The sequence below is a fragment of the Schistocerca gregaria genome, chromosome 2 (assembly GCF_023897955.1).
Source record: "Schistocerca gregaria isolate iqSchGreg1 chromosome 2, iqSchGreg1.2, whole genome shotgun sequence".
Classification (NCBI taxonomy): domain Eukaryota; kingdom Metazoa; phylum Arthropoda; class Insecta; order Orthoptera; family Acrididae; genus Schistocerca; species Schistocerca gregaria.
In genome coordinates, this window is record NC_064921.1 from 595,200,742 (window position 1) to 595,213,340 (window position 12,599).

The 12,599-nt window shown below is 40.8% G+C and overlaps 1 protein-coding gene across 1 annotated transcript in view; it reads left to right on the forward strand.

Moving 5' to 3' along the window:
• The window catches only part of LOC126336250 (nose resistant to fluoxetine protein 6-like), a 304,641-nt gene that overhangs the window by 147,755 nt on the left and 144,287 nt on the right, over positions 1 to 12,599 (forward strand). Inside the window, exon 5 of the mRNA XM_049999743.1 lies at positions 8,143 to 8,240. Coding sequence (XP_049855700.1) covers positions 8,143 to 8,240 — 98 coding nt within the window. The remainder of the gene's footprint in view (positions 1 to 8,142; positions 8,241 to 12,599) is intronic.

Here is a 12,599-nt window from a genome sequence, read left to right on the forward strand (position 1 = left end):
TGCTTTCTTTGCCCTTGGCACTTGCGCACTATGCTACTCAAAACAATTTCGTTACAAATATTAATTTGCAAATAATTTTTACGTGTCAAAGAAAAATAAAGCGTCATTGAATCAGGCGAATGTGAGAGGCCACGTGACTGGTACTGCTGAAACTACACAGTTCCCCATATCCTACCGTTAGCTGCGGAAGCACATCATCCTTTTTGTGCAGCTGCGTCCAGCAGTTCTGTGAGGGCGGCGCGCAGAAGCTATGGGTATTGTGCTCCGTTGAAGCCTGCAAACGGAAGTACAGGTTCTATAATGTGGTTTCCAACGATTGCAGGTCAAGCATTCACGGACAACTGTTGGAGGGAAGTGATAAGAATCGCATGCAGATTATTATAGTGATAGATGTTATTACTTCAAGTATCGTATTGCAGTAATCAACCGCGTGAAATTAGGTTTGTTATATGAACTGAATGTGTGTGTGTGTGTGTGTGTAACAATATTGCCAAGTGCGCATTGTTGATTTGAGATTCAAAATTTACCGAGACAGTGAATCGTGGACTTAAGGACTGACGACTGGGATTGCCGTCGCAGTGCGTAATGATAGGTGAACTGATAGGCCTAATTATGAACAGAAAGATCGTACACTTTGAGTATTGCTAAATGGAAAGTGTCTCAACCGATACTGGAATGATTGGCGAGTAGGCATTACAGTTAATGCTGTCGTGTGAGTGAAACTGTCTTTTACATTTAACCTCATCGCGAGAGCTAAGGCTCCATAAAACTGTGTAATATGTCTGTCTTCTTAATGAACAACCGACTGTTTGAATCCGTAACTGTCGCAATGAACATAATTACAATTGCGGATCAGGTGCAAGAACGGTTTTACTGACGGTGAAATTGCGATTGTGGTAGTCTTATGGAAACGTGACGAACAGTTAGATCGCGGTCTTAAGTTATCACGAAGAGTGTATAACGTACTGATACGAGAACTAGGTGTATGTATGTGTGTGTAACCAGTAATAAGCGTGTGAAACTGTGGATTGTCGCCAACAACGACGTCTATTCAGCTACTGGCCTGTGAAACGCCACTGAAGATGACTTTGCAACATAACCGAGAAGAGACTTCACCAGCATACTTCGCCCTGGAAATACGACAAATATATAACTTCATCGACAATGTCACAAGCTACCGCAGTCATTTCAATACACCTGAGCCGTGCTGCGGCTCGCGTTGTGGCTGTGTAGGTTTCCGTCCTCTGCTGGAGGCCAGACTGTAATGTTTAGTTGACATGGTTGCGGTTGTTTCTATTCTTCTTGTGTTGACTGGCGCCACTTGGTTTCGCAAGAGTTGCCTGTCCGCTAGTGGCAGCAGCAGAGTTATCGATATTTAGTAACTGTGGCCCTATCTTTGGGGTGACGTCGTTATTCATCCGGGTCGTGTCAGTGAGCAGTTCAGTTGGAGACTCCCAGAGGAGCCAAGAGGCAGTGCGTAAACACGCCGGGACTGCTGGCGGCACGCATGGACTGCTGCATGGAAGGGTTGTGGTCGCGAGGTACACAACCTAGTCGTCAACCGCATCCAACAAGCTTTAAATTGAGTGGATTTTAATCCTAGAAGTGAAACCTCCACCATTTTGAGATCTCGCGATTCTCATGTTGCTGCTCGCAGTGTCGCCAAAACGAAGAGCAGCGTGTGGAGTGCTTGGGGAAGGAGGATCTAATTAACTTCCCTCGACTTATTGTTACTAATTGCTGCATTATATGTGTTACTATTTGTTAAGTTCAACCAACAGTATTTTTCCTGCCTGGTGGCCGCTAACGCCCCAGTGACCTGCCCTGGAAGTTAGTGTATGTAACGGCAGTGTACGTTTCTTCGCCTTGCCGCTGCTGTCCGGAAAGGCGTGTAATTTTGACAGTTTCGTTGATTTGTAGGTCAGTTGATGTTTCTTCTATTCTGGTAGTAGTGGTTCCTTTCTCCTTTTGGCCGCTCTAAATACAGCATTCTGAGGACGTAATGCTGACCTCCGGTTCCGGCTTTGGCGTGGTGTTCCATCAATGCATTGGTTATCGGACGTTAGGTAGCTTGAGCAGATTATCATTAGTCATTCTTTAGACTGACACTAGTCTGAGTTACCATCTTGTGAAGATAATGCAACTCTTGGCTGCCTTTCTCATCGCTCGCGAAAGACCTGACCTACTCAGAGGTCGATACCTGGAACACAGTCTGTGACTAGCCCTTGTGTTTTATTATTGTGTTATTATTTTATTACCAAGTTACCATCATTTGTCTCACCTGTTTGGTGATCAGTTGTCTGTCTTTTAAATTAACTTTTGCTATTGCCTTGTTGTTTGACAGTATGTTTGAGAATTTTTTTTAATAACTGCCATTCTTGGCTTTTAAAGCCCTTCGGCCGTGACTTTCGCTACTTGTCTTGAAGTTCTAATTGTATTTTAGCAGTTAACCTTTAAGATCTTGGTGATTTGTTTTCTTGTTTTCAATATTTTAATAATTGTAGTTTGTAAGTTGCAACGAGTTAAACAGTTCTTAATTTATTGCCATTAAGGCCGTCAACCATGAAACAATTCTTGATTTATTTTCACTACGGCCTTCAGCCATGAGTGTATTTGATTGCCTTGAAATTTTAATTTGGCAATTGTATTTTTGCAGCGAGCTTTAAGACCTTGGTCATTTGTCTTTTACATTTTAATAACTGTAATTGTAAGTTGCAGCAAGTTTAATCAATTCTTAATTTATTGCCCTTAACGCCTTCAGTCGTGAAACAATTCTTAAATTATTGCCGTTGTTTTAATTTGTAGTAGATTTTAAACAAGCTGTGTGTGATTAAAAGGAAAGCCAACCAAATGTAACTGACTACGGCCCCATCCACAATCGTAACAGAATCCTGCCTTCCTTGACCACCAGGTCTCAACACCACCGGCCATCTCGGACAATGAATAGACAAGCTGGATTGCTGTGCACTTTTCCCAGTAAAAGATTAATGAAACTGAGCAGTTCTGACTGTAAATTGTTTGTTTTATTATTAAACTATTTTCTTTCATTTCATTTCCTTAACTTCTGCTTCGTGAATAAAGTTGTTGAAAGTGAGCTATTAACGTAAAGTGAAGTATTGTTGATCCACCATTAGTTATAAGTATTTTTCTTTTATTTAAACTTCCCTTTGCCAGCCGCGGTGGCCGTGCGGTTCCAGGCATTACAGTCCGAAACAGCGTGACTGCTACGGTCGCAGGTTCGAATCCTGCCTCGGGCCTGGGTGTGTGTGATGTCCTTAGGTTAGTTAGGTTTAAGTAGCTCTAAGTTCTAGGGGACTTATGACCTCATATGTTGAGTCCCATAGTGCTCAGAGCCATTTGAACCATTTGAAACTTCCCTTTACATTCATGCTGCCGCAGTTGCATGTATTTTGAATGCCTTTTGAAGGGAAGTTGAGGCGGCGCGGTTCCTTCCGTCCCTTTACGACGAACCTGCACCTATCTGTGAACATTGTCTCCCAGCAGATCATCAGTAGGAAAGCCGAGTGAAACTTACTGTACTTCGACGTGAACCAGGCTGCAATTATAGCCACTACTCTACGTTTGGGAAGAAAGTTTTCACACGAAAACCAACCTTTCAAGGTTGGAAATTTTGTCCTTAATATATTCTGAAACTTAGGTGAACAAGTATCACTGCCAAGCCCGTGCTAGTCTTAACACAGTCACTCACAATCCCTTTCACTCACGTTAGCAAGTTTATGGTGTTGCATTTCCCGAAAACGTAATAGCTACGAAAATACGGATTGTTTTTGATTGAGACTGCTCGACAAATATTAAGTCTGTAGGTACCTAAGGCAGTCACTGTTTTTATCCACCGACCTGTTCAATGCGCCACTCGTCACAAAGTTCACTTAAAAATTCCGAAATCTCAACAGCCAATAGCAAAACAACATTCTTCCGCGTCAATCCGCGGTTTTCATCAATAACCAATCGCAAAATAGTAAACCTAACCACTGTACTTTTTACCGACGTAATTATCTAATATGCTGAAGTTTTGTTTATGCTTAAAGTTAGTTACTATTGTTATTTATACCGGAATTAACTTTCTCTTTATCATAAACTTACTTTACAAATCTATTCTATAAAAATCCTCTTTCTCAACAACCATACTTCTTCGAAATGTTCCCACACTAAATCCGTGATTTCCCTGAATCGCTCCAGGCAAATGCCGGGATGGTTCCTCTCGAAGGGCACGGCCGACTTCCTTCCCCGTCCATCCCTAATCCGACGACCTCGCTGTCTGGTCTCCTTCCCCAAACAACCCAACCCAAACCACACTAAATCCCACTACATAACTTGTTAAACAATTATCTTCATATTAACCTTAAACCACACTCATGCATCATTCATACTGCTAAAACACATTTATAACATTTTGCATACACAAAAAGACAAACACTTTATGAAAATACTAGAACAGTTTCCAAAAAGCATTATATTACTTTAGTGCACTCTAGTGCACACAATCTAAACTAAATCACAGTCCCCTATCCAATAGTGTCCTCTATCGGCTGATACATAAACTACGTGCCCGTCCAGTCTCGCGTCACCATCTGTCACTATCCAGCTCTGAGACACATCTCCACTTAACCGCCTCCAAGGCAGGATCGGTATACGGCGCTACGCCTTAAAGTGTTACAAATGCGTGTGCGTTGTTTTTTTTTTCAGAGTGAGTTTGCGTAATTCAGTGTTTCATACTATGCAACGCGTAAATCGCCGCGTGGGCCATTAGTTTCTGGGCTCCGAGCAGTAAAGTTAAAGCTTCGGGGCTAGCACAAAACTAAATATGACGACTGTCAAACTACGCAGGCTATATTTACATTGTACTTAGTAAAGTTACCACACTTTCACGAGTAGTTACCTGACTGTTGATGATTACAGGGGCAAGTGAACGGATACGTAGTCTGTCTTACAGTGTTTACAGAGTCAGTAACAGAATTGTGTGTGAAATGGCTCTAAGCACTATGGGGCTTAACAGCTGAGGTCATCAGTCCCCTAAACTTACAAATACTTAAACCTAAATAATCTAAGGACATCACACACATCCACACCCGAGGCAGGACTCGAACCTGCGACCATAGCAGCATCACGGTTCCGGACTGAACCGTCTAGAAAATTGTGTGTGAGTTACATAATTTAGCCACTAGACTGAATCGCATTCCAAACAACGACACAATTCGCAAGTAAATCGTGTTCTTGTGGAGGAAATAACCGGGCACTAATTGAGTTAGATTATTTATACTCTCGCGAGAGAGAGATGCTGATTGGAGATGCATTGCTACTTCTCTACGGCGCCTCAGCGAAATCTGGTGTTTTCGTATCACAGCTTCAATCAGCAACATAGTCAGGACAATGAGTCCAGCTATCTTCAGGGATAGACAGAGTGCAATAAAGGTGTTATGCTGTGGCTATTTGCTGCAGAGTGGCAGTAGCGAAGGGATCGGCTAGATGCATACAGGCAATTTAACAGCTCAGAGCTAGCCTAAGATGTCCCGTGGTAGCGTCGCTGCTTAATAATATAGAGACTGCGGATTAGAGTACCGTCCTATGCTTGGTTGTGGATCTTAAGGAGCGTACTTTAAAACATTAGACTACAGTTCATAGAACGTCCTCTCAATATGTTAGAAAGTGATTACGTTTAATTCGATCGTCAGTTATATGGGTGCATTCTGTCTAGAAGAACTGATATCGAATAAAGAGCTACGTCTAAAGTAAATATTACAGAAAATATCGAATCTAGAATTGGTTCTATAGTTAACGTTATCTTTCGTAAAAATATCTTCGTGTCTTCTTTATGTCTAAACATAATGATCTGTTTAGGTGTACACTTATCTTCTAAGCTCTTGCTGTCTGTGAAAGATGTATAGTGTTCTCGAAAAACCAAAATGCTTTTATTCGTTCTCTTAGAACTTTGATTGCCTTTCCAAGTTTCTCCTTGGCTCCTTCACTGCTTGCTCGGTGGCCAGAATCAATAGCGTTTGGAATAGGCTACCATTCTGTCCCTGGTCTTCGACTCTTTTTTATAGGGTGACAGTTATTGAACTGTATACAAAAAAAGTAAATTAGTTACAAACTATGGCGTGTACACACTTCATTAAACATGTAAATGTCACTACAGATATTCGGATTTAGGTTAGGACATGTTAGATATGCCTGCCATAATTGGCGATGATGTGCGGACGAGTAGCGAAATTTTGCATGACCCACTGAAGTGTCGGAACATCGATGCTGTCGATGACCTCCTTAATTGCTGTTTTCAGGTCTGCAGTGTTTTTGGGGTTACTGCTGCACACATTTTCTCTAATGTACCCCTCCCCCCTCCCCCCCAAAAAAAGAGTCGCCATTGTTCAGATCCGGAGAATATGGCGGCCAATCGAGGCCCCTCGGTTACCCCAGAGGCAGAATGCGGTCCCGAAAGTGCTCCTCCAGGACACAAGACGCTTTCCTGCCTTGATTCGGTCGAGCTCGGTCTTGGATGAACCACATCTTGTCGAAATCAGGGTCACTTTGGATAATCGGGATGAAACCATCTTCCAAAACCTTCACGTACCATTCGGTAGTCACCGCGCCATCAAGGAATATCGCACCGATTACTCTGTGACTGGTCACTGCACACAGTACAGTCTCACGTCGACGGTGAAGAAAGATCTCGATCGCGAAATGCGAATTCTCAGTCCCCTAAATGCGCCAATTTTGCTTATTGACGAACGCATCCAAACGAAAGTGGGCTTCGTCGCTAAACCAACCCACACAGCACACACTAATTACCATCGAGCCCTGAGGCCAACATTGCTGTTTGAACGTCTTAACGCGAACAGTTGGGAAGTTATGAAGATTTTGTTCCATATTGTTCAATATTTGTCACCCGTTCATTACAGTCTGCTTTATGTGTAAGTTGTAGATGAATATAATGTATTGATGCAGACTGAAGTGACTAATGGAACTTGTACCAAGGTCGGTATCCAAACCAACTGCTCACTAGGAAGATGCGCTAATCGCTGTGTCATGGTGGCCTAATGGTTAGTACATCTGCCTAGTGAGCAGGAGGTATCAGTTCAGATTACGGCCTTGGTACGAATTCTCACTCGTCGTCACGGCGCCTTAGTGGTTGGCGTATCCGCGTACTGACGAGGAGACCTGGGTTCGAATCCCAGCATTTGTACAAATTGTAATTTGTTTGCTCAACGGCGCAGTTGCCTAACGAGCAAGAGAACCGGGTTCGAATGCCGGTCTTTGTACAAATTTTCATTCGGCGCCATGTTAGCGTAGTGGATAGCGTGTCTGGCTCGTAGTGCGGAAGAGACCCGAGATCGGATCACGGCCTGGATACAGATTTTCATTCATCGCTTCAGTTTATATAAATACATTATAGACGTTTCATACTTGAAAAGATCTCTGAGACCATGTAATTTCATTTGTTGATAAATGCTCATCTCTCCATGTTGTGTTCCTGCTACCTTCAGAACTTCAAAGAACGTATTCCATTCAAAATTGACAAAAGCTTTCTCTCAGGCTACAGCTGCTAAAAATGTAGGTTTGCCTTTCTTCAATCTAAGACGTGGACAAACTTCCACACTCCCATCAAAGTAGCATTATTTCTTTTTAGACATGCAACTGAAAAGGAAAGAGGGCAATATAGGAGAGAATTTTCTACCAGTTTTGAAGATGAGAGGTGACTAGATTGAGAAATTCAAATAATACTGACCGAGACAAAATAATACGAAATAGAAACTTCCGAGCCAGCAGTTTAATAAGTCACGTTTGAAAACTATTTTCTAAGGTAAGTCATGGGGTCAGTATCATCTCGTTTGTTCTTATTTATACCCGGAATCGAAACTGGCGTTCCCTGCGGTCAGCTTCCACCAGTTTTTCCATTCTTATATATATTACTCCTGTCAGTAGTTTTATTATCCTCTTTTCTTTTCAGATGCATGTCTGAAAAGAAATAGCGATACTTTTATGAGGGTGAGATGATAACTATGTTAACGTTAGCGTGTAGTGCCTAAAAAACAATATGATGAGTGCGAGCAGTTCCGATTGATATTTATGTACATGTGATTTCAATTATGTTTCCCGAAATAATGCAATCGATGTTCGTAACAGGTGTCTCATAGCAGCGCTGTTGGTGTTAGCGGCCATTGGAAGCTATTATGATGCGCGTGTGAACAATAACGATGTCTTCAAACCAGAGAAAAAGAAAGGTGAGTCTGTCTAAATTAATTTTAATTTAATGCTGCACGTATAAAATTAGCTTCATTTACGACTGCGTGCTGAAAAGTAATGCCTCTGAATTTTTTATGTGAAAGCCTTTAAAGCTTTTTAAATGAAACAAACTTTATTAACATTCTGTATCTTTATCCTCCATGTCTACAAATCTACTTCTCAATATGGTGACCCTGCTGATGAACACTTTCCTCCCAACGAGAGACCAGTTTATTGATGCCATCACTGTAGAACATTTAACTTTGTTGACGGCGGCACAACGTCACCTCTGCTTGCACCATTTCATCGCCATCAAAGTGAAATCTTAGATGGTGTTCTTTAACTTTTCGAAACGCTCCAGAGTCTATCACTCACGTTCATGTTAGCACCAATGTTTCGTTCATTACGAGCACAAATAATACAACTCGCACGTTACTAATGTCCGTACAATCTTAACCGTGCACATTTTGGATTCCTCTATGGATTTTAACAGGAGGCATCTTCTCTGCGATTAGAGACTCGATTACAGCACGATGTTTCCCACATACCGACTTAAGTTACACACCACCGTGTTACATGCTACAATTCGAAGCCCTCCAGAGGCAGATGGTTAGCGAAGCGCGAAAAGTCGACCGAGTAATATGGTTTAATGTAATACCTCAACCGATATCGAGAAAAGAATAAATAATTCGGAGGCATTACTTTTTAGCACGCCCTCGTATTCTGCCTGAAATAAAACTCCCTCTGCCGCGCACTGCACAAATCACGCAAATAAAGCATTGATTTGCAAGGTGGTAGTATCATTTCAAGTGGGCGAGTATTGGTTTATCTCATGCATTAAAAATTTTAAGAAAGGTTGGCGTTTAACATCTCACTGACTATTGAAAGCTGAGAATGTTCTGTCTGTGCAAGTATCCAATGCGGCTACAAGTCAAGAATTTTCTCTTGGTAATGGGCATAACAGTCAGTCGACATCACCACCATCATTTTTTAAGCTGAATCCTTTTACGAATCATGTGTCCAGAATCAAGTATTTTAGTGTATTTTGAAATGTTTGCCTCTTGAGTTTATAATACAAGAGAAATACATGGAATATTACTATTATGAAAACATTTCTCTGTACGTCGCAGCACGTAAAATAATGTTTATCATGCAGTTTCGTGACGGCCGAACAGACAGACATGTTTCTTACATAAAAATATACCTAACAAATGAATGAAATGATTGGCCACTCGATTTCAAGATGGCTCTGCTTCGCAATACTGAATTATCAGGTCTGACCCTATAATTAATTTGCAGTTACACCTTTCGAAAACATACCTTCTATTTTATCTAGATACGGTACACAGAGGTATGCGTGCTTGCTCTTCAACGGCCAGGCAGAAAGAGATGCCACAGATTTTGGCGAGAACAAATGAAATGCCATATCATTTGTTTTACAGCAGAAAATATACAGAGTTCGTTTCAATTTGGCGTCTCTCATGGTCTCTTATAAAACGTTTTTATTATGATTTCAATTGCAAGACCTATTTTTGCATAGGAAACCAAAACATCTCAGTGTTCACACGGTTACGAAGTCACATAGGGGTAATGTATTTCATGGCTCGCATATATAATGTTTTAATTTTCAACAGCATACTCAGTGACAACGACTTCGGCACACTGTCACTGCGTAACAATCAAGCGACGCTGCAATAAGAATCGTGCATGTCCGCTCCAACTTCTCCGAGGTGGCAGCAGCGTCTTATTGGATGTGGTGCACCAGCCGTAACTCCAGAAAGTTATCGATTTCCTTTGACAAAAGTAAATTTCTTCAGTTGTTTTCTCATACGCAGGACAACGCTCTACAGCACTCGATATCCTCTCGCCACTGCTTTTATCTTGCGATGTTCTGAAAACCAGTAATGTCTCTCGTGTTTTATATGAAACAGTTGTGTGTTGGAGCCAACTTACTAAATCCCACCCATAGTCTTATATTTTCTAGCTTCCGAGTTGTGAGGGAGTTTTTGGCATATGCTGTACCTCAGTGAAAGAAATTTTTTTAGTCTGATTGAAGTAAAGCTACAACCGTCGCTGATGTTAGGTTTTCGCTAAGCTTTCTGCTTTCTCTATAAAAGCTTCAAAATCTCTGTATTTGGATCCACGTATTTTCTTCACTGTGTAATTTATCTACAGCTGATTTAAGGCAACTGTATAGTTAAAAGGCTGTTTCTTTCACATCCCATAGTCCCAGGTCGCAACTTGATAATGCATGGCTTACATCCTATGTTGGTCGCAGTTATTGTGATCCTTAGAAAAAGTTTTTGCGTTGGAGAATGTGATCAGTGGTATTTCTTTAGGTGTACTTTAGGGTCAATTTCCATAATTTACAACAGCAAACAGAACTATTCACTTTCCAGAATGAAGTCTGGGAGATAGGAGAAAAGGGACTGGCGGAAGAAAAACTCTTACGGTGCGTCTTGAGTTTTGCATGGACAGCCGAGGCGGTAGAGTACTTCCACCTACGATGCACGACCACAGTCCAGCACACAGTTCTAATAAACAAATAAGTTTCAGAGCTCATTCCATCCGTACAACCGCTGAATTACTTCGCCCTGATAATGAGACTGTAAGATCGCGTAACAGTTTTTTCAGGAATTAAGCTCTTAATCGTGCAAATATTCTTTGGCACAGAGAACTCAAAAGCACATGCAGTCTCGATCATTATTCGTGTGCATAACATGTATCTGTTACTTATAGACTTCGCTATCGGAATATGGTCAAGGTCACTGATTTTTTCTGTCTCTTTAAGCGGATACGTAAAATACACTGACAAACCAAAACATTATGACCACTGCCTATTTTTTTTCCTCTCGTTACGTCGTTGTCACTGTGCAGGCTGCAAATTAAAATTCACCTATCTCGGAACGGCATCTGTTCGACGTCCCTTCACTCGGCAAGGTAGATATTTACAAGATGATGTAAAAGCAGTGCTGATAAAAAAAAAACAACATCTAATTGAGGCTACGCAACTCTAGTTATGAAAGAAAGTTCTGTAGAAATACTGTCACTGAATTTTATCGGACAGTAAGAAAATAGATTGGCTTCTGGAAAATAATGTTCGAAATTTCCACTCAAAGATGTTTATTTTGTCCTTGGTAGACAAAAAAAGTATGTACTATTTAGTCCACATTTAAACTACTGACTATTTTCTTCCAGTTCACAATTCACACACACATTTCACACGCACAGCAGCCAGGAATCTGTCCAAACTCGACCCAAAGTAAACAACGTTTTCACAGTCATTAATTTCACCACTAATTTCTGTTATTACATTCAATCCTTCTTTCGGATTTATAAAAAAGAAACTGCTCATCAAAAATGCTCAGTGATTGAATACTGAAACATGCCGCACGGATACTATGAAGGCCAATATTTCACACGCGAATATCTGTTCAACAGATTTAGTCACAATCTCTGACATTTCGCCAAGCAGTCCTGAACAGCAACTGCTATCAACTTAGTTCCCCAATATCTCAAACACTAAGAAATTCTTCATCTTACTCATTATTTTCACTGGCACTAGTAACATGATCGTCCGCGTTCAGAGCTATCGAGCGACTTTCTTCTTTCAGCCTCACTCCCAGTATAACTATCAGGTAACGAGTGGGAACCGTCTCAATTCTGATTGGCTGACCATACCCTGCCAATCAGAATACTCGCTCATGATCATACTCGCCCCAAAACTGGCCTGTATGAATCCTTATACACAGACGCATTTGCGTCAATCTGACATGCAAATATTAAAGTAATGTTTAATAAACGAAAACGAAAAGACAATTCTGGAAATATTCTTTAGATACAGATTTTACTCCAGCTGACTTTCTGGCTGCTCTGTTACAATAGCAATCACACCTAGACATACATCATCAGCAAAGTGAGTAAATCCCCTAGGATCATTTTCCCACTACAGGCTTGTGTAACTCTTGCAATTTACTTAAGACAGTATATAATGCAACATTGTACGTGAGACATTCGTTTAATTTTACACTCTCATTTACTTACATTTACTCCCACAACCATATTAGAGACAAATAATAACTGTGTCTGATTTTTGTAGTATGAAAACGAAAAATAATTAAAGTTTTAATATGAAAATCTCAATTAATCAATTCTGCACACTGAGAATTCGGTGTATGCTTTCCAATTATACCAAAAGATAAACTATCATATTTCCTAACTGAATTTAGTTCCTTAAGTGTTGAATCTTTCCTTTTAGTAATTCTTTTTATCTTCGAAACTATGATAGTTACAATGTTGAAATTGTTATACAATCTTCTTCTGAATAACAAAAGGTAGTGTACCGATTCTGAAAACGA